General features: G+C 34.6%; 2 protein-coding genes across 4 annotated transcripts; one reads left to right on the top strand and one right to left on the bottom strand.

The window, feature by feature from the left end:
- Nucleotides 1–475: 475 nt before the first annotated feature.
- Nucleotides 476–1,546, bottom strand: LOC128161023 (uncharacterized). Its single transcript, XM_052824288.1, has one exon. The coding sequence runs from the start codon at nucleotides 1,544–1,546 to the stop codon at nucleotides 476–478; it is 1,071 nt and encodes a 356-aa protein (XP_052680248.1).
- On the top strand, nucleotides 1,289–26,724 carry LOC128161483 (uncharacterized). Of its 3 annotated transcripts, none has more exons than XM_052824770.1 (19): nucleotides 1,289–1,393; nucleotides 2,250–2,342; nucleotides 3,474–3,682; nucleotides 4,093–4,240; nucleotides 4,450–4,542; nucleotides 4,683–4,713; nucleotides 5,700–5,754; nucleotides 6,243–7,118; nucleotides 9,878–10,118; nucleotides 10,486–10,670; nucleotides 12,986–13,060; nucleotides 13,459–13,515; nucleotides 14,205–14,263; nucleotides 15,789–15,819; nucleotides 17,396–17,471; nucleotides 18,304–19,238; nucleotides 19,457–20,856; nucleotides 21,956–22,011; nucleotides 26,036–26,724. In XM_052824770.1, exons 3-19 carry the CDS (start codon nucleotides 3,563–3,565, stop codon nucleotides 26,101–26,103), a joined length of 4,506 nt encoding a protein of 1,501 aa, XP_052680730.1. In that variant the 5' UTR covers nucleotides 1,289–1,393; nucleotides 2,250–2,342; nucleotides 3,474–3,562; the 3' UTR covers nucleotides 26,104–26,724. The 3 variants fall into 3 exon arrangements, with proteins under 3 accessions (XP_052680730.1, XP_052680729.1, XP_052680731.1); XM_052824769.1 differs by having other exon boundaries at nucleotides 2,250–2,354; XM_052824771.1 differs by lacking the exons at nucleotides 1,289–1,393; nucleotides 2,250–2,342 and adding an exon at nucleotides 2,566–2,624.
- The last annotated feature ends 571 nt before the right edge of the window (nucleotides 26,725–27,295 follow it).

The following is a 27,295-nucleotide window of genomic DNA, read 5'->3' as shown; positions in this document are numbered from 1 at the left end:
CTCCGCCAAACTTATAGCGTCAGGTGTCGAGCGAGACACATAGCTTACAATTCTTCATTATGTTTACAAACAACTAAGGCTCGTGCCATGTTTTTCTTTCGTTCACATCTAGATTGGTAAAAAGAAAATACATTATTTAAAGCAGAATAAGAAGCAAAAACACATGAAACGATTAAATTATGTTCATAAATAACTTACAGATAGAAATATTAAAATGAACATCTTATTCAAACAAAAAACATGGCACGAACTTTGTTTAGACAACAAAGAAATGTGAGCTTTGTATTTTGCACCTATAACATGAAAGCTGAAGGTAAACTTTTGGCCGACATTAGTTAAGCATTAAAAAAAATTAAATTTGGAAAGTAAAATTAGACAAAAAATCGTGACCATGTCCCTTTAAAACTTTAAAACAAGATAATTTGGTCTTAATGAATGATTTGTGTTCGACAACTCGTGTAAAACTGAGATTGCCCTAACACACAAGCTGTAAATACTGGCTTAGATGGTCCGTAAGACCAGGAAGTTTGGAAAATCCTGAAGGCAACTGGTCATTTTTCAGGAGATTATCTCGAATTTCACATCGACACAGTTGTTTCAGCTTCCGAGGCGATTTATAGTAGTCACTTGGCAGATATCTAGCGGCGCTCTCCCGCATGTAGTAAATATGGGGGGACTTATTCTTCAAATCCGCCACGGTTTGACCATCGAAGTTTATGTGAAGGTTTTTGACCGCTCTCAGCAGGTATTTTAAACATGTTTCTAACATTTCCATAGGATTATCGGATATGCCCTGCCCTATCGCTTCCTCGATAATCTGTTGGGATCCGAGGTTTCGGAGCACGTGTTCGAGTGGTTTTCCGTGTGGAGAGGCGCCATATTGGAGCAGAAGAAGAACAACTTCCGGTTTCAAATTCTCGCACGCCAAAGTAAGACACTGTGTTCCGATATGGTTATCAGATGAGGTATTGCTGGTCATCAGAAGAGTTGGGTGACCGATAGGGACATCCAGATAATACGCCCGACGCTGCTGAATCAGTTCCTTATACGCAGTCTTAGCCGGGCCCTTGAATAGTTTCTCTCCTAACTCGTTGTTCGTGAAATCCACAACAAAACCAGCAGCCATTTTAATGACGTAGTAAGCTTTGTCCAGGGCTTCGTTAGACACTGACAGATTATCGTAGTACATGAAATCTCTCATGAACAGGCCCATGTCGATCCCGCGACTGTACTGAAGAAGCTCCAACAAAAATCGACGAATGGGTTTACTGTCCGTTACTTTAAGCTGGAAACACAAACCAAGTCCCAGATGAAGGGATAGCCAACAGTATTGGACCTCCTTAGGATTCATGTTGTGTGAACGTGTATAAGCCATGATATCATCAAGAGCTTGGTACAGAGTTAATTGTTCCTTGGTAATCATATCGTAGTATTTAAATCCAATCATTTCACACTTGCCTTCCAGCGTTCCATAGCCTGTCGCTGTCTGTTTCGTTAATCTCTCAAACGAATTGACCACTTTCTTCTTCGAAATTGCAACCCCCATTTTTAAAACCCCGTAATGATATGCTTTGAAATGAACGCGCTGCTATTTACTTTGCCTGTAAGTTTCTATGGTGTTGTTGTATGTTTATCGTGACGTCAATAATTTGTTTACTTATATTGTGATGTCATAATCATTCCTTTCCCCCGCATCACGTTTTCTGCCGGTTTTCTAAGTCATGAAGCAGCTATGCTAAAAAAAGAAATAGATTAAAAAATATATATCTATCAAGAAAAAAATACGCAGAAACTAGGCCTTAAAGACATTTACATTGAGACGGTTTGAATCACGTAATCTACATGTACTTGTAATTACCCCCCCCCCCCCCGATACATGGGCGCTCCATCTAGGCCTAATCGAGTGTATAAAAAGTAATCCATACACTATAAACACAATAAAGGAAGATATTTTTAGATGGGAATTTTATAGTTAGAGATGAAAATTTTTTGTACATCGATTTAGATTGGAAGTGCCTAAAATATATACATGTACGTAAGTGTGTGTTAAAAATGGAATACATATTTTATTTTTAGTAAAAGATCCAACAGGCTTGTGTGATTTTTCAATATATCTGTGCATAAAATGACAATGTTAATGTTGCGTTTCCGTTCATAAACTTAAATTTCATGAAGTTTTGCACTTTGAAACCACAAATAGTAATAAAACACCGGAAATGAAATTCTTTCCTTTACGGTTCTTCATTTAGGAGAACTTCCGGGTCATACTGGAAATCCCCAAACCCAGTCTTAGAGACACAAAATGAAAATAAAGAAAGTGTAGACCACGGCAAGGAGGACAGGTAAATTAAACTGTATGTTCTATGTTGAGATATAAAGAGTTATATTTTAATATGTTAGGTAATCATTTTAAATGCGATTTCTTGTTAGAAGATTGGCGAACACGTGCGTTACATGTTTTAGTCAGTTCTAGGAATTAAAGACTCAAATAAAAAAAATCAATAGTAGAAAAAGAATGAACTATCGATTCAATTTTTTTGATCATTGTATGAAATTTTTATGGGCTTTTATATTGATCTGCAAGCCCGGATACAAGTCCGTTTCTGGAACTGAAGAAGGTTGAGGTGAATAGATTCTCCCCTTTCCCACAGCAATGTATACAATTATATTAAATTCCTTTCTCTGTAAGAAAATGGGAAAGATGACATTTCTTTTGCAAATCAGTTTTACATTCATCATTTAATTTTCATTTTAAGATGCAGCATTTCAATGCAGGGATAAAAATTGGTACTTGATAATAATAATTGGTCCTTAATCAGGTTGGGACCACTCTCCCAAATGGGATATAATAGCCCGTTTGGGATATAATAGCCCAAATGGGATATAAATTTTAAATGCAAAAAAATATTTTTTTTTTATTTTAAAATTTTTGAAATAATTCTGCATTAATGTGAATAAAACGCAACAACTTTTGGTTAAGAAGTTTTTCTATATTTCTATAGTTTGTTAGATTGATCCCCAAGAAGTTTTGGATAAACTGAGGGATCAATCTCAGTAATAGTACAGCTACAGAAATAGTTGTTTACCAAAAGTTGTTGTATTTCATCTATTCTAATGCGGATTTATATCAAAAATTTCAAAATCAATTTTTTTTTATTTTTTGCACTTAAAATTTATATCCCATTTGGGCTATTATATCCCAAACGGGCTATTATATCCCATTTGGGAGAGTGGTCCCAACCTGTTAATTACTGCCAGGAATTTTCTCTATCCCGAGTTTTTGCTTCCAACACTTTTACCTTGATATTTTGATAATAATAAATACCTTTATGCTCAAACTACGTTCATCCACTTATATGAAAAATGTCCAGATTATCTGTCTTGAAATGCAATAACTTGGGACAGAGTCACAGACTAAGATTTCAAGGTAGCGTTATCAACATTTCAAGAAGAAGATTATTTTCATCTTACAGGTGCATGTATTAAGACCCTTTGTACACATAGTGATTGTAAGAAGAACCTAGTAAGTGACCTTCAGTCTGTGTAGTGAGTGAGGTCAACCATGAAGAAGATACGCTTGTCGGACACCGACTTTGACCTCTTCGATATGGAGATATCTCCAGGGGAGTTCATATTCTTCAGTAAGCACAAAGAAGCCTTCAGATGTATGTGGAAAGAACAGGTAAGGAATGCTATAATAGTACTGTTGAATAACTTTAATTTATTTGCAACAACTTTACTTTGTGGATAAATGGTGATGAATTGCTTTAATTACTATGATTAAGTCTATATATTTTTAAGCTTAAAAACAAGAGACAAAAGAAAACTGGTTCATAGTTTGAATTACTTGCAACAACAATGATCTTTTTTTGATCCCTGCATAGTTTGCTGGAATGCAAATAAAGTCCATTCAAATTGGTTTTCACTACTCATATGTTGGTGGTGTGTAAGCAGCTAAATAATCTTGAATGAATTTTTTACAGACCTGCCAAAGGTGTGCAGTCTTCACTGTAAAATTCATGGCTTGAAATTCTTTAACATGTTTAATATTACATGTAATAAGTAATAAAACTGCTGGATTTCTAATTTCAGGGAGTGACATTTTGGAAAAAATTTACCATAACCTTTCGCAGTTTTACCAATCGGCATGGCGTGATCAAAGAAATATCCAACAACTCTCCTAAGTTTGAGGATTTCATAGACCAAGCATTTATTTTCATTCACGAAAACTTTGTAGAAGGTTAGTTTGATTGATTGATTTCAGTTTGTATTCTTTTTATTATTATTTCATTCAGCATATCCAGTTTTGTTAGAGGAAGGTGAACAGCTTATTCCAAGTTTCTGATAATGTGTATATATTAAGGATGTTTTGGAAGGGGGGAGATTGTGATGTTTTTATTTTTTTTTTTTAAAGATTTAATGGAACATTTTCATCTGTGTAATTTTCAGGCAGAGAGGGAAAAGCCAGAAGCTTCATTGATGACATCGCTAAACTGGCCCAGAATCGAGAAAGATTCAAAGATTTAGATTCCAAATCATTTGGCAAGTGTATATCCTTAAGTTTGAACTTTGAAGAATTAAACCTCTTTTCAAGAGGTTAACTTGGTTGATAATGTTTTTGTAGTTTAATTTTATCTGATAGCCTGTCATACGAATATTTGACTTTTATTTTATTTTTTTAGCCAAAGATCCATTCTACTTGAGAGATACAAGGTTTGTAATGTGTTATTGAAATGAATGATTCAAATACAGTTACGAATTTCTTTTAAGGGGATTGGATGGTTGTGGCCATATTTAGACTACTGTAAAATCCTGATTAAATGCGAGGAATATATATCTCGCTTCAAGCCCGTCTCGCGAATTTCAAAATCTCGCTTTTAATTTTCGAACATATGTAAACTACATGAAACTATGATAAAATTTTGGCATATAATTTGCAATTTTATGTTCTCGCGATTTGATGGAAAATGGTTGAATTTCGGAATTAAGTACTCGCATAAGAGCTTTGTATAAAGATTTAAGAAAACAATCAAGATCAAAATTTATGAAACTTCAAACTTACTAAATAAGGCAAAAATATAATTATTATTTTTTTGGAATTGCCTCCCGCCTCATTGAAAAATCCCCTGCTGAAAAACTTTTATAAGCAAAAAAATAAAGAATTTTTTTTTCTATTTGGAGATTTTTATTTTTTTACAAGTTTTTAATTAGTTAAATTTTTGAAAAAATTGGAAAAAAAAATCCCTCTATTTCTCCTGGGTCTAGAAATCCCCAGGCTGCAATTCCAAACAAACATTTTTTTAAGAGTGGCCAAATACTTGATAGCTAAAAATATCAGGTCTAAAAAAGTTACGGTAGATCTGTTTTATAGGTTCATATGTTGACCACTCCATCCTTTCAATTCTACCACAGATATGGTACTGTGGTTTCATTAATTTTCGTGGGTATCAATTTTCGTGGATTTTCTGAAAACCACAGTTTCAAGGATACGTAATGTAGTGGCCAATGATCCTATCAATACAAAATGTTAGTTGAAATTGAACTTCAATGAACATTAAATTTCGTGGATCAACTTAACAACGAAATCCACGAAAATTGGTATTCAACGAAAATTGATGAAACCACAGTATTGTGACATTCTCTGAGGAAATAATAAGCATGGACCTTTTTCTCCATCTGAGTTCTAATTTTATTTTCAGGGATCTATTCAGGAGATTCTTTGGTCCACCAGATCAAAAAAGTTCCTATCTAAAGGTATGAGTTCCATTAATTTTTATCTCAGCTATATAGGTCCCAAAGTTAACTCGGAAATATGAATTATAAATGATATATTTGTCATAAAGACGGTTCCACTTTGTCTTTTCAACATCCCCAATATTTTGAATTTGAAACATACATGCTTATATGTATCTGGATAATTATGAAGAATCTTGGCTATAAAGAAATAATAAATTTCAAGTCCCAAGGAGTTACCTTTTTAACATTTTTAACAGATTTATGTAAAAGTGAAAATAAGATTTTTAATGATTATTGTTGTTATAACCAGTGCTGTTATCATAGCATCTTCTATATCATCATGGGGATTCCTACCTCAGAATTTTACACCTGCACATGCCTTGAAAAATGAATATCCCTACATGTTCTTTTTTAAGTTTACCATGTAGCTTTTATATGAAGAAATTTATCAGAGAATTTTTCAAGTACAGGTATTGCTAAACTAAGCACTTTTTGTTGCTTTGAAGGTTTATGTGGTCAGCCCCATTTATTTACGATTTGGTGGATCGGCAATTCGTTGTTTGAGGCGATGGTTGGATGCTCCAACTTTGGACGAGGGAGATGAGTCTTATTGGGTTCCGTCGGAAATCCTTATTAATGGAAACGGTAACAAATGCAGCAATGTGATCATGTGTGAAAAATGCCTGGACGATTGCAGCACCAAATATTTTCATGAAAAATTTAACGGCAAAAGAAACGGTCCAAGTTTTGTTAGCTACTGGAAACTAGGGGATCCACGTTTTAATGACGAAAAAAATCCTCTTTATGCCCCCTTCATGGACGAGTTGTCGGATTGGAGAGATTCACTGACTGGGGATAATTTTCGAGACTTTTTGCATTACACTAAGTTTGCATATGGCTCAGATTCAGACAAGTGTCAGGAGTGCTTGATCTTGAGTAGCCGGAAAGGTGACCCTATGGACAGCATTTCAGTTGCAGAGTGCAAAGCCGAGGGGCATAAAAAGAAGAAAAAGCGCAAGAAGAAAAACAAGGCAAAACTGGCAGGTATTGATGTGGATAATGAGATAGATGATCTGGTGGCGCACATCGAGGGTGAAAAAGAACTGGTCCATATGCCACAGTCTACGGTGGCCGGAGCAAGATGGCCGCAATCAGTAGTGCCCCTTCAACAAGAGGAAGAGAGTGTTAATAACAGCCCCAGCCCGAAAAAGAAAAAAAATTCAGCCGATACGATCAAGTCCCTTGAAGACTATGGGGCTGGTATGATGCAGGCCAGAGAGGATTTACCAAAAAATAGCCGGTTTGGTGGATATAGAGCTCGTTTAATTGAAAACGAGGCTACAGGAGAACGAGAGCTGACAATAACTGTTCAAGCCTTAAAGGTAAGTTAATTAGTGTCTTTAATGTACCACAGGTAATCTGTAAGTTATAACCCAATTGCTTCACCTCCACAGATACAGTACTGACTGTTCATTTCATTTTCCATTTTTGTAATTCTTTTAATGACAAGATATGGGCTTTACGAGGCCGTTTATTTGTTTGACTGAAATTGTAGGGTCAAGGGCATTGGTAGGGTCAAAGTTAATTTATGGAGCCAAGGTCATGGATGAGGTCAAAAGCAATTATATAGTGTCAAGGTCGTTGATAAGTTCAAAGTTAAATTAATATTTTCCTCCCTTGACTTTATTATTTTTTAACAAACATCTTGTTTCTACTTACAGAAACAGCATTTATAAGTTGTTTTGTTTTTTTGCTATAAAAACCATATGAATGAGAGCATTGATAAATAGAAGACAAGAAACCTTTATTGATTATCTGGTATTCTATCAAAACTTAATCATAATGGCACATTGAAAATTCAGTACATATCAAACCATCAGTTCAATATCTTATGATCATGACCAATCTCAAAGTTGTAGGTTTATTGATTTTCAACAAGATGAATTTCATCAAAAATTTGTTAGCTCAGATTGATTGAAAAAGTTATGCAGGTTTGATTCGGTGCTGAAATAATTAATTTTTTTCTGTGAAGCTTTGCATTGACCTTGATCAATACAGCTGGTGACTATGAATGATTTATTATTTAAGTTTGAAGTTAATTTCCGCCATTACCAGTACACCAGTACTCAAATGAAGCCCTGTGCAATCAGTTCAAGCAATATTTTCAAATAAATCTGCTGAACAGTAATATTTACTTTCTATAGAGCAGTGAAATTTCTTTAGATAGTGTTAGCAGTATATATTCAACTTTAAAATTTATGGTTGTATAACTACTAGGTAATTTCAAGGCTATTTTACAACATGAAAATAACCATTACAACAACAAAAAATTTATATTAATTTCATGAAAATTTCAAAAAGAGATTTTTTTTACCAAACCTGAGAGATGATCTCTTTGAATCTGCCCACAGAATCTGTTCTCTGAATTATCCATAGAATAAGATTCTGTTTCTGACAGTATCAGTCTGTAATCACGATCTCATGCTGTTGGTAATCGTTGCTTCTTAACTGACAACTGAAGGAGTCCATTGCCTTTGAAGCCTGAAATATTAGAATCATGGCACAGAGTTCATGCAAGGTCTGCAGCATGTTCTAGAAAATCCTGATTAATTGATTATAATGGGTACCGGTAATAATCCTAGTGGATTATGGCTTAATTCAAATTATCATATTGTACAGTCTACAAACCAGCCTCTATCTTTGAATTTTTCATGATATTTAAGATTATGATAACTGATTAGGGAGGCAGGTCTTTTTAATTCTCCGTAGTAATCGTGGTCCGCTGTTTGTTTACATATTCCTAAAATCTAAGAAGAATGTCCATGGTTTTTCTCTGCATGCATGGTGATAATTGCATGAAGTTCATTACTGTAAGGAATCAGGGACACCTGCTCACTGCTTACGTGGGAGCCAATGTTGATTCATAAATATTAGTAGCCATTCGCAATGATATTAGTTTTCTTATTACCAATATATCGGCATGGGGGTACGTAATCCTTTCTCATTTGTTACTCTAGATTGCACACCTAGCACCCATGATCGATGTGTAGTATTTCTTATGTTGCCATAGTATACCAGTATGTTTTACCGGTTTTGTACATTTTGAGTTGGTTTGTGTAAATAATGCATTGACTGGTGAATTCATGTTCCTTTTCTTTTTTTGGACATTCACAACCTTAATCATGTTCATAGGACTTTGCATACTGTGGAATCATTAGATTTCGTGGTGGCTCAATTTGAAATTCATGGAATTTGTGGGTACATCTCGATCATCCACGAATTAACATCCTCCACGAATTAATAAATTAAGGCAATGAAGTCATATTTCCTTTTGAAGGTATACGAGAATACACGAAACTACGTCCCCACGAACCTGTAAAATTAAAGCAATCCACGAAAATTGGCCCCCACAAATTTTAATGATTCCATCGTATTATACATTTTAAATTTCATTGCAACTGAGTAAATGATAACAATGTAGGTTGTGTGTCCATACAAGTGGGGTATGTACGATACTGCAAATTACTTTGAACTGTAAAGAGATCAGAGGCTTTCATAAGGGCTAAAGTAATGGGGGTGGATCCAAGAGAAATATGATGGACAACAAGGATGAATCTCCTCCTTAAAGGAGGCATGTTCAGCAGAAAATCAGCCTTTACGTTTTATTTAGGTTCATGTAGGACATATAGCTTAAATATAGGAAAATAACATCTAAGAAACAGTACAGAACAAAAATAAAGCCCAGAAACCAATATATTTCTTGATTTTTTTTTTAAATACATTTACTAATAGTACTTTGAGTCATCTGATTTTCCAAGTTTTCCCAACACATGTTTATTTTTCTAACACTGATTGTAACCGCCCTAGACATAGTCCTTAAATTGGATTTCTGGAGGAAAATTGTTTTAATTCTTGAATAGACAATCATGTCAAACAATGTTACGATGAAGTTAGTTTATTCTGACCAACAGTTAAAATTGTTAATGAAATAAAAAAAAACACTGGGTATTAATAACTGATAGAGGATATCTATAACAACAGCTGCATGTGTCTTATTGTTTCTTGATTAAAAAAAAAATGACATTATGAATTTCTCTCTTGATCAAAAATTGATATTATCAATTAATGAATTTAATCTCAGGGTGAGGAGGGCCGATCTCCAAGACCAAGGGTGGTCATTTCCCAGAACTGCTTCCCCCTGAGCGCTCAGATGATCCGGAAACATCTGGATAACCTTCCGGACCGTATGGAGTGGTACGAGGGGGACTGCTGGTGTGCCAGTGTGCTGAACTACTCTGCGGAGGAGAAGGAAAATCCCAGTAATTTCACCATCAAAGTTACGGGCCCTGACGAAGACATCGCGAAGAGAACAATGTTTAAACGTAAGTGTCGTCATGCTAATTACTAGTATTTTTACTGTGTATACATAATGTTGGACTGCAAATCCACCACAAAAAAAAATTGTAAAATGTGCTCTAACTTTAGGACCCATTTTCAATGCGATGTCACTTTGCTAAATGCTTTAAGACATATTTTCAATGCTGTTTTGTGAAGTTGCCATTTTGTACAATGCCCTATGACACAATACAGCGTTGTTCTACATGTACATGATTTCCATTTTATTCAATACTCTTCGATATGTTACAGTGCTGTTTTACATGATTTTCATTTTGTTAAATACTATCCAATATGTTACAGCGCTGTTTCACATGATTTCCATTTTGTTCAATACTCTCCAATACCTTACAGTGCTGTTTTACGTGGGGAGGCGTAAGACCCGCCCGTGCCCGGGCTGGGTGATGGAGGAGGATGATGTGGTCGCCTGTATCCTCCCAGACGACTGTCCCCCCCAGGTCGGGCTGACCATTGTCATCATCAAGGGCTTCAACTTCCAGGACAGACTCACAGACCAAGAGAAACAATCCATGATTAAGGCAAGATTTTACAGGCATTTATTGTTGGGGTTTTTCCCTCTTTTGAAATTATTTTTTTACAGTTTTCAGTGTACGGTTTGATTTTGAAATGTACAGTCAAATAAATTCAAATGACATATTGTTTGGGTGCAAGAGGGGTTTGCATAATTAAAAGAATTGAGAATCGCATATTTAAACTCTGTCAGTATTATAACAATTATTTAAAGCTGCCTGGTCCGATTTCATATCAAATTTTATGCACGCTTTTAAACGATAGCTATGGTTAGTATATGCATAATAATAGACATCGCAGTAGTTTTACCCGTCAATTATGCCAAATTTCAATGAAGAAAAATACGTACAAATTTGCTAACAAAACAACGACATTAAAAGGTACCGCGTTATTTCGCCTCATGTTCAATTCCACCCCTGACGACGAGACAGGTATGGTTGTGTTACGAATTTAACATCGCTGTAAATAAAGGTCGAAATGATCAGACAAATTACAAATAAATATGTGTACGTTTTGTTCGCTAATAATTCTAAAGTCTGCTTTCTTCACAATCGATGCATAGCATGCGGGTTCAATAACCTCAATCATTCGGGGGACGAAACCAAGCGGTTTCCTTTCCTAAACATTCCCGTGATGCATTTTGGTTTGTTTTTTCGTTTGCCCAAAGAGAAATTATTTTTATTTACTTTGAATATTTCTAACTTTGAAAGGAGACTGATTCTGCTGGTGTAAATAGGAGAAAGTCTATAACTTTCTAAGATAAATGATTTGTATGAAAAAAAATTTGATACTGTAATTACAAAAAAATCGGACCAAGCAGCTTTAATCGTATAATTGCTGAAAATTATGTAAAATTAATTCAATTGATAAAGGAGTTTCTCTTTGAATATTATGACATGATTTTAAATTTCCGTCGGGGCGTGATCAAATTTATGATAAAGCCCTTTGGGCTTTATTGGATTTGACCACACCCTAACCAAAATTATCGCCTCATAATACTCAAAGAATGATGCCTTATTCCTGAAGAAATACTGACCAAGAAAAACAGGGCTTTTGTCTGTTCACTTGTGTAACTGATGAGTTTCTGTTAAGTTAAAAGAATGCTGACTTGAAGTATCAACTCATAGACAACATGAAGATTTTCTAATTTAAGGATAGGTTTTTCCAGTAAAGAGAAATTCAGGTTTCGCGGGGGTGTTAAGGAAGCATATGGGCAATTTAGCGTCTTATTTTGACTGTTATATTCAAAATCGTGAAATTGAATAATTGTTTTGAATAGATCAAAAACTTAGTATTATCCTTTAAAATAGATGTCAGTGCAATAAAATCGGGTAGTACATCACTGCCACATTGGTGCATTATCACGTGACAACTATAAATAGCTTACGTATATTCCTTAACATAAAATGAGATAGAACAACACTACCCCGCTGTTTCCATAATAAAATAAACATACCAAGTGAAAGCAAAACATCCCATTTTAATCAAAACCGCTGCTAGAATTTTATGTTTTTCCTCATTAAAAAGTTATTTATCCGGTTCTCGTAAAACCTTCCCAACTTTTATATAGTTTGCACAGAAAACGGCAAATTGCATCAAAACAACACACAACATGGGATTCTAGCAGCACTTTTCAATTTAAGCATTGATCAAACTAACGATACGTATAAAATTTCAAGTTCCATATATACGGGGTAGTGTTTTTCTAGTCGGATTTTTATATCGTAAACAACGACAGAGGAAAGCCTGGCCGAGAAATAAAAGCAAATTTTCATACCTTTTAGCGAATGATTGATAACACTAACATCTCCCCAAGTATTCTTATGTTCAATTCTCAATAAATCGCACCACAATACTTTATGAGAGTTCTTAGATTAGTTATATTTTGAATATGTTTACAATGCTTTCCGATCAAATTCACACGACATTCAACTTTTAGTCATGACGTCATCAATGTGTAAATCTACGTAATACAAACTAATTTCTGGAAAAAAATTGTCTTCAGTATTTTTCATTTGTTTTTGATCAACGTTTCATTGCTTAGATATTTGAATATTTACATAATAACTAAGATTTGTGATTTCACGGAATAACATGCAACTCAGATTCCATATGCTTCCTTAACACCCCCGCGTTCTTCTATAGTTTTTTTTTTTTGCAGGTTTTATTTTTTCGTTTTTACATTGTTAAAAAAGAAATTAACCACTGTAATCATATTTTATGGATTAAGCAGTTCCTTACAAAGCATCCAAAAATGCTGATTCAGAATTAATTTGATGTATTTAAAAATATCTTGACTTAAGAGATTTTAATGAACTTTCAGGGAGAAGATGTTGCTAAACAGCCAGAGAGAGTGTTGATGACCATCAAAGGCGTAAACATCAAACGACTGATGAATGTTGGTAGTTTTGTTCTTAAATAATACAGTGAAACTCATTTTGTACAAACATTGATATTATAGTGAAATCTCAGATACAGCAATTTTGTGGCATTCCCACGAAAAACTTTAAACAAATTCTTGCAGAAATTTAGGGTCACAACAAATTATGTTGCAAAAATAAATTTTGGAGCCCAGTGAAGGTGAAAAATGACAAAAATTTTAAAGAGAATTGCTCTACTAGACATTGAATATAGGCTAAGTAAGATGGTAAATTATGTTAAAAGCCATGAGAAGAATTATAGTATGTTGTAACAGAAATTTTGTTCTATAGAACTTTATTAACAAATAGTAAGCATATCATGCATTGGATTTTCACACTATACATAATATATAATTTCTGTTTTTTCTCTCCACAGGATGAAAATGGAAGGGAAGTCTTCAGAATGTTACTGGACTTATCTAATTATGGCAATGTAAGCTTTGATTCAGATTATATTGTAACAGATCGAGGCTCTGTAAATTGGATAAAGATCTTAGATGGGAGAGAAAAGAGAGCCAGGGAGGCTGAGGGAGCAGGCTAGAAGGGCAGGGTGGTTAAAGGATTGTGGCATTTGAATTCATTCCATAACTCCCCAATCAATATGAATAATACTGGGCTTGGGCAGTTTACGTTTTATAAACTTTGAAATGGTTTATTAAGAAGCTTATTAATAAACTGAACCCAACCAAGTTTATATAAGATTAGTATAGATTTAGTAGCTATTGAATTCATTCCTTATAATTTATTTCTCTGATATTGATTGTAGAAAAAACCCTCATTTAACCTGTAATTTAATTACGTTTAGCAGATTGATATGTTTTTAGCGATAGTCTTATTGTGACAAAGCCACAAAGGCAACATTCTGTACATGATATAAACTATTTTTTCAGCCAATGAAAGAGCACTTTTCTGCCAAAATTAGACTTTTTTTTGATAAAAAGAGAGAAAAGGGGTTGAAGATTGTTTTAATGATGAGGATAGTTGGCATGCCTAGAGATCATTTTAGGTTCAGTCAAATTTTGAGTCCATTGGGACTTAAGATTCTTGGGGATACCTAGCTTGCTCATCAGAATTTAAGGACGAGAATTGGAGATTGAAATAGATCTTTTGTTTTCTTTACAGGAGTTAGCCAAATCAAATCCGGAGGGAAATCCGAGTTCATTCCAGCCAACATCATACATGTAAGTAGTTAACATCATACATGTAAGTAGTTAACATCATACATGTAAGTAGTTAACAAAATCAAGGCAGAAGGAAACTGTTAGCAATGAGAATGAAGTTTGTTGCACTGTAAACTTTTTTTTTGAATGCCAAAAATTTTTTGCGAAATTTACAACAGCCTCGTCATGGTGAATCCTTACTGTACAGGTGTTGGTAAAATAACAACATGAGTGTGAATAAGGCTTGGTCATGAAAAATAAGTCGCTGTGAACCAGTTTATTTATCTGGTAAATTATGAAATAAAAGTTGTAGCGAATAAAACTTGGTTTACAGTAGTCATAGAAATAGGTTTTGATAGATGCAATTTTAGGAGATGATTTTAATGTTGTCCAACAGTGTTGAAAATCAACATGCATAGATTTCTTTAGAATTCAACAAATTTGAAATTATCATACTCAGGGGCACTTCAACGAAATTTATTGACACTTGTAAAAATGTTTAAGTAGTTTCAAATACTTTGCTTGGCTTTTTTGTGCTTATCATGTGCAATTTTGTCACAAAATGCAACTATTTTCCTCGTATTTTGTTTCAACTTTGTTATAGTTGTAGTTATATATTAATTTTACGCTGGAATCATTTTTATTTGTGGGGGCCAATGTTAAGGCAGAGACATCAATAATGTAGATTGGCAACTCCGCCATTAGCGTGTTTTGTTGTTGAAAAATGGTACGGGACCAACCTTACTTTGAGAACTACATTTTAGTGAACTGACATAATGATCTGAAAATCTTTAATGAAAAGTGTGCATATGTTTTAGACATTTTTGAAACAAAAAATTGAAAAATGAGATTAGTATATAGAAAATATATTGGCCAGCTATAAAACATCGGCAAAATCTCAGACGACGGGTAGCCAACTGCCTCCTAAAATTCCTCTTTTAATATAGTTTATATGACATAAACTCATGAAAATATAATATTTTGAATGATTTGGTAATAGGTATTAGCTGTTTAAATTTTGATATAATTGTTTATTAGAAAGATATACTGATTTAATTATAAACGGAACACTTTACAATAGGGACCGCAGGATTTCACGAGATTTCGATCAGCTGCCAATCTCTGTTATTTATGTCTCTGGTTAAGGGTAGCCAAAATTTTCCTAATTCATGAGGACGTTATTTCTTTGGTAGTAAGTTCAGGATGATTATTAATGTTTAACAAATGCTAGACTAACTATTTGTACGTTTATGGGGATGTAATTTGTGGGGAAGGGTTTTCAACGAAAGTTACGAACATTGGTCCCCCCATGAACATTGATGTTTTCACAGTACAGTAAAACACGGTTATAGCGAACACGCTTAAAATTAAATGACGCTTACAGCGAAGTGAATTTCATTCCCCAAGTCTTTATTTCATGTTGTAAACTTGACGGATATAACGAATTACGCTTATAACGAAGTTAAATTGGCCGTCCCTGGGACTTCGTTATAAGCGTGTTTTACTGTATCAGTACCTTTAATCTAGGACCAATCTTTTATTGCAGAATTGATCAAAATGTGGTTCGAGCAAGTTCAGTAAGTATTTTTTTTTTTATTACACATTTTAATGACATTTTAAGGAAATATTATATATATATCTATAGCAATAAAATTGTTTGTTTCTCTTTTAAGGAGATGACAAATTAATATTTATAAAATTGATACATTATTTGATACATTATCGAAAATCAAGAAATTTTCGGGATAATCCAAGTTTTGCTTATTTTGCGATCACTTTTATTGATGGCAAAATATTTCACACACAAATTATAGCTGCTATTGACACTATAAAAAAGAATGACAAACACAAATGAAAAAAGCTACACATTTTCCCAATTTTCCCAAACTTTGTGACATGCGGAAAAAGTGGATACTGTAAAACGAGAAAATTTGGCGTATACATATTAAAGGTGATAATGATTTAATAAAACAATAAAATTCAACTTATTAATAAGTTTATGGACAGAGCTTAATTGATTACCCTGTAACACTGTTTAACTATGTATATTTACACACAGAATCAACTGTCCGATATTAAAGGGGCATGGTCACGATTTTGGTCAAATTTCATTTTTCTGTTTTTATTATTTGCAATGCTTTAGGAATGCATTTCTAATAATCAAATGAAATTTGGGAGCCAGTCTTTGAGTTTTAAGCAGGATACAGGACTCACAATTCTTCGTCATGTAAACAAGGCTCGTGCCCTGTTTTTGTTTACAAAGGTTCAATATACCAGTAAAAAATCTTCTTAAAGCTGGTTTGTCTATCTTATTATTCATTTAAAGCATAAATAAACAGTTCCTAACGATTAATACATTTATTTTAGATATAAAACTGGAATTTTCACTTCAACATTCGAAATGTAAACAAACCCTTTGTTTACATAGTGAAGAATTGTAAGCTTTGTAACTCGCTTATAACTCATCAAATGACACTCAAATTTTGGTTGCCTATTAAAAATGCCTTACTGAAGCATTGTAAACATTAAAATCGAAAAAATAATTTTTGACCAAAATCGTGACCATGCCCCTTTAAGTAAAAGCACACGTAAGGACTGAAGTTTTCAAAATTGAAAAAAATGAATACAAATGGAATCTGTTGGCGCACTACTAATTTTAGAGCTCAAGAGCTGTAGCCCCAAAGCACTAAAATTTGTGTGCCATATTTTCTCGTTTTACAGTATACTGTATATGATACACTTCTGTAACGACACATAATTGTATGGTAGTCCTCTGGTGCCAACTACTGTAGATTCCTTATTTTACGCGAGTACTTAATTCCGTGATTCAACGATTTTCCATCTAATCGCTAGAACATTAAGTCGCAAATGCCAAAATTTTGTCATAGTTTCATGTAGTTTAAATGTGTCCAGAAAATTAAAAGCGAGATTTTAGAATTTGTGAGACAGGCTTCTCATGATTTTACGTGGATATTAATTTCTTGCAATTAATTAGGAATTTACAGTACTGGAAATCTGGTATATGGTGTTATACATCCAAAGTTTTTAGATAGAAAGTTCCTTGTTCTGTGTTCCATAGATGTGTTGTTCATGTAATTCAACAGTCAGCATAGTAATGATTTTATTATTTATAATTAATATGTATATTTATAGGAGCCCCCTGTCTGGAGTCAAATTGAAAAAGAACCAGAAACGTTTGAGCTCTTTTTCAAAATACCCAAGGAAAATGGTAAACTTTTCATTCATTCTTTGGTTTTTTGCAATTGATTCTTTATCAGAAATATTTTTCCCTCGATGTCTCAAATACTCAGATATCTTGAAGGTTTTTAAACAGTATACAGTTGTTGACTGGGGTCGAGGGCAACAGTTGATCTGTCAGACCGGTTCGCAAACTGTTGCCCAAGGCCGAAGGCCGTGGCCAACAGTTTTTGAGCCGGTCCGACAGATCAACTGTTGCCCGAGACACAGTCAACAACTGTTTTGTTATACCCCTTCTAATCAATAACACGTTTTCGCGGAATGTGACGTCACCGGTCAACAGTCTTTTTTAACAGTCAATTTTAACAGTTCCAATTTAACAGTTCCAGTCCAACAGTCAAAATGTTGGACTTTTTTCGTATAGAGTTATATAGTAACTGTTTTACAGGGGTATAACAATATACAGTTGTTGACACGGGTTGAGGGCAACAGTTGTTCTGTCGTACCGGCTAGCAAACTGTTGCTGAAGGCCGCGGGCAACAGTTTGCGAGCTGGTCCGACAGATCAACTGTTGCTCGAGACACAGTCAACAACTGTTTTGTTATACCCCTTCTAATCAATAACATGTTTTCGCAGAATGTGAAGTCACCGGTCAACAGTCTTTTTTAACAGTCAATTTTAACAGTTCCAATCCAACAGTTCCAGTCCAACGGTCAAAATGCCGGACTTTTTTTCGTATAGAGTTATATTAATAGTAACTGTTTTACAGGGGTATAACAATCCCATCTATTTCAAGATAATGAAGTTTGCCAGTTTATTGGAAGACAATATCTTAGTTCACTAAAATGTTTTATTCTTAACAGAGGAAGGTCTTCAGTCTATAGGTTTTGAAACTGTTAACCACGGATTCTTTGACAAAGAACCCATGAACAACATAATGCCACGGGAAAGAGTGTTCTGTCTGAGGTGTAAAAAAAACAGGAGACTTTGTCAGTGTGGAACCTTCAAGAGGTTCATCGAGCTCGACCGATGCGGAATGAAAGCATTTCAGATGTCACAAGGAGAAGGCATGGATCTGCGAGTCGGGGCCAGCGACAGGAAACCAGTTTTTGAAGAGGTTTTGCTCAAGGAGTTTGAGAATCACGCGAAATTAAAAGAAAAACACAAGCAGAGGCTGAAGGAAATCACGGCCAAAATGCAAAGCGTGGAAGAAGTGAACGAGGCAAGGGAGGAATTGTACGATATAATCAACTACGTTATGAATGAAGAAGATTTACAGGAAATAGTGTTTCAGAATGATGAGGAAGTGACAAGGGATTCAGAAAGAGCTGCTGGGTTTGGAAAGGGTTGTAAAGTGAATGGTGTTAATGATATCGCTGCAAAGAAAGGGAAAGTTGAAAAAGAAAGAAATGTTAAAGTGAATGACAAGAATGAAGATAAATTGAAAGGAGATAGACAAAAAGATACGACAGCACAGAGGAAGAAAGGAAAGGAATCAGAAAATCAAAAGAATGAATTAAGTCAGGTTATAAGGAAACCATTAGAGAAATCTGGAAATGGCAGAAAAGTGAAAGAGAAAGAATACAGTGATGCAAAAGGGAAAATCTGTGGGAAGTCACAGGTGAAAGTTGAGGGCAAAAATTCAAAAGTTAGATTGACTGAAAAGGGTGCTGTGGACAATGCTAAGGCAAAAAGAAATGAAGGAAAGGAGGATTCAGATAAGAGTGGAATATTGGGAATGGAAGGAGTAGGCTTCGATACCATATACAATGATGATGATGATGATGATGACGAATGGGTAATTATAGTTATTTCTATTTCAAAAATGCTGAGAATTTTTACCTCTATCTAATTTAAGAAAAAAAAGATTTTCAACCTATTTATTATGATGAATTATCATCAATATGTTTTCTACACAAAATGTGCATAAAATATTTACACTATATATAATGTTTTCATTGAAAATTATTTCACACCTCTTTACCCTTACATAAATGTAGTTTTATTATTGAATAGGAGACTGAGGAAAGCACTGAAACCGAGTCAGCTGATGAGGAACTCGGCCATTGTTTTGTTGCAAAAAAAGCTACATCAAAGACTGATAAGAATCATGACTACAGCATTAAGAACCAAAGCGCTGGACATGAGGGACTGGGTAGGGATTCTTCTGAAGCAGAAGTGGGAAGTCCTGCTAAATTAATGGAACAATCAGATGTACCAGGGCTTGAGGTCAAGGTCAGTGTTGAAAATGAGGCTACTAGGACAGAGGAGGTCAAGGTTGAAAAAGAGGCTACTAGGACAGAGGAATTCAAGGTCAAGGTTGAAATTGAGGCTACTAAAACAGAGGAGGTCAAGGTCAAGGTTGAAAGTGATGTTGCAAAGACAGATGAAGACAAAGATCAATTGAATAAGAACAAAGGTCAGGGTGAAGGTCATGTAGTAGAACAGTCAAGTCTGCTGATGAATGATAAACCCACCATGTTGGAAAAAAGAAATGAAAACAGGGAGTGCCAAGAGAAGTTGACTGCAGGTCTTGCACAGGTTTCCATAGACCAGGATTACAAAGAATCACCCTTATCAGGCCAAGAGAGTTCAGAAGAGATACCAAAAGAAAATGGACTTGTTATAGGGGATCATGGTAAACCATCTTCCACAGAGAATGGAGAATTAGAACAAGGCCAGGAAAAGCTGGAGAAAAATGTACAAAATTTGAGATGTAAGGAGGAGGAAGAAGAAGAGAAATCAAAAATCTCAACTGATATCCAGCAACCTAAAGAGGAGGAGAAATCAGCAACTTCAAATGACACCAAGCAACCCAAAGAGGAACAAGAGAAATCGGCAACTTCATCTGACATCAAGGATCCTAAAGTAGAAGAAGAGTTGACAATCTCAACTGACATCAAGCAACCTAAAGAGAAGGAGGAAGAGAAATCAGATACTTCAAATGACATTCAGCAACCCATAGAGGGGGAGAAATCAGATACTTCAGATGACATCCAGCAACCCAATGGGGAGGAGAAATCAATTGACATCAAGGATCCCAGAGTAGAAGAAGAAGCAGCATCAACAAATGACATCAAGCAACCCAAAGAGGAGGAAGAGGAAGAGAAATCAGATACTTCAAATGACAGTAAGCAAAACAAAAGAGAAGAAGAGAAATCAGCAACTTCATCTGACATCAAGGAACCTGAGGCAATAAAAGGAGACAAATCAAACTTTGAACCAGAAAACAGTGCAATTAATGGTAGACCTGACCTTGAAAATAAAAATAAGGAAGACTCCAACAGCAAAGGAGAAATCCCTCACCCTCTGGAACCCAACCCTGAACAATCCGAGAAATCCAACAGGAGCTTAAAAAGGTGTTCATGTTGTGGATCTGAGGAGCCAGCCCCCAAAGCCTACAAAAAGTGCCTCAAGTAAGACCATTATCTGCTTAAGGTGCCTCACTACACCTTGAAATAGTTTCTCAAATCAGCAGAAAATTACTTGATTATGATAGAAAGCATGGTGGATAAGAAGTATATATATCAAATAGGCGAAAAAAATTAGCATTTTTCAATTTGTGACGTAGTGTCTTAAAAAGTAAAAGTTTCGGTGTAGTGAAGTACCTTAAGTGAAGCACTCTCCCTTTTTATCTTTTTTTTTTGGTTGAGAAAAGTCAGATAAAACAACCAGAGAGGGCTACATTATTACAGCTATAGTAAGACCTATTGTAAAGTCTCTCAGTCAAATATTTATGTACACGTACTGTTAAGTAATAAAATGAAATAAAAGAGTGTTCAAATTAGAATCCCAATGTGAATTAATACTTACATATACCAATTCATATGATGAATTGTTTTTTTTGTTGGAATTGCCTAATAAACAGTGCAAAAAAAATTTAAGTATTCATGTAATGAGATATATTTACAGTCATGTATTTAAAAAAAAGATGTGAAGAAAACTCTGTATATGATACAGTAAAACATGCTTATAAGGAAGTGCCAGGGATGGGCAATTTTCCTTTGTAATAAGCTTAATTCCTTATATCCATTAAAGCAATATGAGCTGTATTTTTTAGACTTTTATTTTGCTGCAAAACCTTGCTAGTATGATAAGTCTGCATATAACTTAAACTTTTATGATAAGATTTGAAAAAATCATAAATTTTTTTCAAAGGAAATATTTCTCTTCTAAGGAAAATATAGCAAATCAATTTTTGTACAGGACGACAATAATTCAATTTTGCTCCAACTAAGGCTTCTTAATGGCCTTTTTCACAAAAATGTGGCTAACAGAAATTTAAAAACCATTATATTTTTGTCATTTTAGTAGAAAAGAACATTTTAGTAGAAAAAAAAATCAACATGAAAAATGCAGCTCATATTGCTTTAAGTTAACAACATTAAATAAAGTCACAGGGAATGAAAATCACTTCGTTGTATGCGTAAGTTCATTACAAGCGTGTTGGCTATAACACTGTTTTGCTGTACTGACATGGCCCGTCTTTAATCCACGTATTCTGTTCGGTTGTAGGTGTAAGCTGGAAGGAATCTCTAGTGCAAGGTATTACTGTGGGAAAGTGTGTCAGAGTAAGTATAAATACATACTGCTGAATATTCTTTTCAAGTTATCAAGGGAGAAAGATTTAGTAAAACTTTGTAACAGCTAACAAAATTGTAGAAAAATAACAATTTTCAAGAACATAGTGGATTTTTTTTTCCTCAATGCTTTGGTTTTTGATCTTCGGTGCATGAAGGTGGATGGTCGAAGTTTTACACATTAAATCTGACTAAAGATTTCAGACACCAGTGTTTCTTATTTACCATAATCTATTAGTTGAAATAAATCCTAGCTTTGAGATTTGAAAACTATTCTTTTAATTATTTTAATACAAAACTCTCCCTCTGAGTTTTTGTGTGCCATAAATAACAACTTTTGAAAGTTTAAGGAACTTGCTCAGAGGTTGTCAGTCCACATTTTTTCAGACCTGGAGCTACATTGTATAGACCTGCACTTACTTTTTGTTACCCCCAAAATTTTCCGGGGTAACATCCGACCTAAATGATTGTAGCAAATGACAGTTGTAGGTTTTGTAGGCTTTTTGTAGCAATTGACAGTAAGTTGTAAGTTTTGTAGGCTTTTTGTAGCAATTGACAGTTGTAAGTTTTGTAGGCTTTTTGTAGCAATTGACAGTTGTAAGTTTTGTAGACTTTTTAGCTCACCTGAACCGAAGGTTCAAGTGAGCTTTTCTGATCACCCGTTGTCCGTCGTCCGTCCGTCCGTCCGTCCGTCCGTCCGTCTGTCTGTCTGTCTGTCCATCCGTCTGTAAACTTTTCACATTTTCAACTTCTTCTCAAAAACCACTGGGCCAAATTTAACCAAATTTGTTACAAAGCATCCGTATGGGCAGGGGATTATAAATTTTAAAAATAAAGGGCACAGCCCTTTTCAAAAGGGAGATAATTGCAAAACAGTAAGTATAGGGTGCATGTCTTTAAAAATCTTCTTCTCAAGAACCACTGCACCAGAAATGCCAATATTTACACAAAAGCTTGTATATATAGTGAAGATTCTAAATTGTAAAAATCGTGACCCTCGGACCAAAACTGGGGCCCCAGGCGGGGTTCAAAGTTTAACATAGAAATACATAGGAAAATGTTTAAAAAATCTTCTTCTCAAGAACCGCTGCACCAGAAATGCTAATATTTACACAAAAGCTTGTATATATAGTGAAGATTTTAAATTGTTAAAATCGTGACCCTCGGACCAAAACTGGGGCCCCAAGGGGGTTCAAAGTTTAATATAGAACTACATATGGAAAATGTTTAAAAAATCTTCTTCTCAAGAACCACTGCACCAGAAATGCCAATATTTACACAAAAGCTTGTATATATAGTGAAGATTCTAAATTGTAAAAATCGTGACCCTCGGACCAAAACTGGGGCCCCAGGCGGGGTTCAAAGTTTAACATAGAAATACATAGGAAAATGTTTAAAAAATCTTCTTCTCAAGAACCGCTGCACCAGAAATGCCAATATTTACACAAAAGCTTTTGTATATAGTGGAAGATTCTAAATTGTAAAAATCGTGACCCTCGGACCAAAACTGGAGCCCCAGGCGGGGTTCAAACTTTAACATAGAACTACATATGGGAAATGTTTAAAAAATCTTCTTCTCAAGAACCACTGCACCAGAAATGCCAATATTTACACAAAAACTTGTATATACAGTGAAGATTCTTAATTGTAAAAATCGTGACCCTCGGACCAAAACTGGGGCCCCAGGCGGGGTTCAAAGTTTAACATAGAACTACATATGGAAAAGGTTTAAAAAATCTTCTTCTCAAGAACCACTGCACCAGAAATGCCAATATTTACACAAAAGCTTGTATATACAGTGAAGATTCTAAATTGTAAAAATCGTGACCCTCGGACCAAAACTGGGGCCCCAGGCGGGGTTCAAAGTTTAACATAGAAATACATAGGAAAATGTTTAAAAAATCTTCTTCTCAAGAACCACTGCACCAGAAATGCTAATATTTACACAAAAGCTTGTATATATAGTGAAGATTCTAAATTGTAAAAATCATGACCTGCGGACCAAAACTAGGGCCTTAGGCGGGGTTCAAAGTTTAACATAGGACTACATATGGGAAATGTTTAAAAAATCTTCTTCTCAAGAACCACTGCACCAGAAATGCCAATATTTACACAAAAGCTTGTATATATAGTGAAGATTCTAAATTGTAAAAATCGTGACCCTCGGACCAAAACTGGGGCCCCAGGCGGGGTTCAAACTTTAACATAGAACTACATATGGGAAAGGTTTAAAAAATCTTCTTCTCAAGAACCACTGCACCAGAAATGCCAATATTTACACAAAAACTTGTGTATATAGTGAAGATTCTAAATTGTAAAAATCGTGACCATCGGACCAAAACTAGGGCCCACGCGGGGTTCAAAGTTTAACATAGAAATACATAGGAAATTTTTTTAAAAATCTTCTTCTCAAGAATCACTGCACCAGAAATGCCATTATTTACACAAAACCTTGTATGTATAATGAAGATTCTAAATTGTAGAAATCGTGACCCTCAGACCAAAACTGGGGCCCCAGGCGGGGTTCAAAGTTTAACATAGAACTACAAATGAAAAATGTTTAAAAATTTTCTTCTCAAGAACCACTTCACCAAAAATGCCAATACATACACAAAAGGTTGTATATATAGTGAAGATTGTAAAAATCGTGACCCCCGAACAAAAAGTGGGGCCCCAGTAGGGGTTTAGATTTTAACATATATAGGAAAATGTTTTAAAATCTTCTTCTCAAGAACTATAGTGCAACTGTTTGGGATATTACTATGCATACATGTACATCCTTAAATAATGTAGATTCAAAAAATTGTAACTCCCGGACAATTGATGGGCACCAAGAGGGGTTCAAAATTTAAACATTTTAAAAAACATAAAGGAAAAGTTTAAAAATTTTCTTCTCAAGAACTACAATGTTTTAGTTTGTGGAATTTCTATGCATGCATCCTTTGCTTATGTAGATTCCTAATTGGTAAAATCGTGACCCCCGGACCAATACTGGGGCCCCAAGATGGGGTCAAAGTTTATTATAGAAATATAAAGGTAACATGTTAAAAAATCTTCTTCTCGAGAACTACAATGCTTCAATTTGTGAGATTACTATCATGCATACAACCTTGGATTATGAAGGTTCGACAGTTTTAAAATAGTGACCCCTGGACTAATACTAGGGACCCAAGATGGGTTTAAAGTTAAATGGAGAAGTACCGGTATATATGGAAAATGTTTAAAAATCTTCTTTTCGAGAACTACAATGCATCAATTTGTCAGATAACTACGTAAGCACCCTCAAATAGTGTAGATTCGAAATTATAAAAGCCGTGACCTCAATCTAATACTGGGGCCCCAAGAGGTGTTCAAAGTTTAGCATAGAAATATAGAGGGAAAATGTTGAAAAATGTTTTTCTAGGGAAATATAATGCTTCAGCTTGTGAGATAACTATGCAAGCATCCTTAAATAATGTAGATTCCAAATAATTAAAACTTTAGCACTGGACTAATATTGTGGCCCCAAGAGGGGTTCAAAGTTTAACATAGAAAGATATATTGAAATTGTGTTTAAAAAGTTTTTCTCGAGAACTATGCTACAGTTTGTGAGATTACTATGCAAGGATCCTCAAATTGTGTAAACTCTAATGTAGTGGAACCAAGAGTTATCTTTCTTGATGTTCTGTACAGTCTGAGAGTTATTCCTCTTGAAGTGGAACTCTTCTACGTTCAGTTTTTCAGGTTGTGTACGTGCGGTCCCACCGCAGTGCTACACATTTTCATTCTTATGTTACTATTTATGTTGTTCAAGCCAACCATAAACCTCGGACCATAACTGGGTCCCCAGAAAGGGGTTCAATGTTTAAAATAGAAAAAGCACATGCTACGAAATGTAATGTTACAAGGAACTGCTGTTCAGGTGAGCGATGTGGCCCATGGGCCTCTTGTTCTTCTAGTTCCTCATTTTAACTAATAAAGCAGTTCCATCCGAGTTGCATTGTTTACTAAATAAAAGTGACTTTTTATATTTCAGCTTCTGATTGGAGAGTTCGTCACAAAGAAGAGCACAAGAAAAACTTGTTGGATCGAGTTCTCCAGTAAATTGTGCAGTAGATTTTCTAACACAATATACTTAAGACTTACCGTGCATGCATCAAAATTTAAGGACATATTTTTTGCGATTCCAATTTCTTTTTTCAAAAGGAGATCTGGGATGATTTTGGTATTTACTCCAGAAGTTTTAATTTTAACTATAAATAAGAAGAATTTGAAGTGTTAAACATGTCATTGATTATAATAATGTATGTTTTAAATAATGAATTGTTCTTATGTTAACCTTAATAATACATTTTGGACATAGGAGATTGCAGTAGCAGTGTTTCTACATGTGTATTGAATTCATTTGTAGTAACTGTTCTATATTCTATTTTCTGTGTTTTTTTATCAATTATTTGAGTATGATTTTTTTTTATTTACAAGAAAAATATTCCAGTATTAACAACTTTTTGTATTCAAGAGCTGATATAGCAAATGTAAAATACGTAAGATTCACTTGCTCAAAGTGGCTTAATATATGTAACATAAATAATGAAAAAAGTTTTACTAATTTGTCATTTTTGTTGAAGTAAAATATACTGAGATGGTCCTCTACTTGTATATGCCTTTCAGTACTGTACTCACTGTCCTTTCATTACTGTTGACATTCCACGCAATCAGTTTTGAATTTGGAATAAATCATTCTTTGATATCATTTTACGCTTCTGTTTTCTGTACATATAATCGCCAGACACCGATAGTCAGACCACAGGCATCGGACGTTAATATACATTTTTTTTTCGTAATAAAAGTGTATCTCTGTATCGGGGGTATAGTATAAATCTTTTATTACTTAAAGAATGTATAACGATGTGCCTGTGGGTCAGACATGGATTTTAAAAAATTACTAATGACCTTTTCCGAATAGCTCTTTTATATTTTTATCCTTGAATAAAAAAAAATAATAAATCGTGTAAATGCTTACGCATGCATCTAAATTACGTAATTATGGTGATATATTTGTTTCATATATGCAAAGAAAAGGTTGCGTCCTCTCATAAAATAACGGTAAGAAATTCACGAAAACGAGAAAAATTCAATCAGTTGACCCGCGGTCCGACTCGGCCAATTTCAACTCGGCACAGCATCGTTGGATGAGGGTCTTTCAAGTTTGTTCAAATAGAGGACCAGTCCCCACCTTCACCAACTTTCCTCAAGTCAATACTCAGCCTCAAGTCGTAGTTTTTACCTCAAATGT

The sequence above is a fragment of the Crassostrea angulata genome, chromosome 8 (assembly GCF_025612915.1).
Source record: "Crassostrea angulata isolate pt1a10 chromosome 8, ASM2561291v2, whole genome shotgun sequence".
NCBI classification, from domain to species: Eukaryota; Metazoa; Mollusca; class Bivalvia; order Ostreida; family Ostreidae; genus Magallana; species Magallana angulata.
Note: the sequence above shows the minus strand (reverse complement) of the source record. Positions and strands in the feature narration are given on the sequence as shown.

Bases quoted from the DNA above. Each gene is read 5' to 3' on its own strand.
- LOC128161023 (XM_052824288.1), bottom strand. From the start codon at position 1,546: ATGGGGGTTGCAATTTCGAAGAAGAAAGTGGTCAATTCGTTTGAGAGA.
- LOC128161483 (XM_052824770.1), top strand. From the start codon at position 3,563: ATGAAGAAGATACGCTTGTCGGACACCGACTTTGACCTCTTCGATATG. The intron at 4,241-4,449 runs GTTAGTTTGATT...TGTAATTTTCAG, and splicing joins TCACGAAAACTTTGTAGAAG to GCAGAGAGGGAAAAGCCAGA. The intron at 20,857-21,955 runs GTAAGACCATTA...GTTCGGTTGTAG, and splicing joins GCCTACAAAAAGTGCCTCAA to GTGTAAGCTGGAAGGAATCT.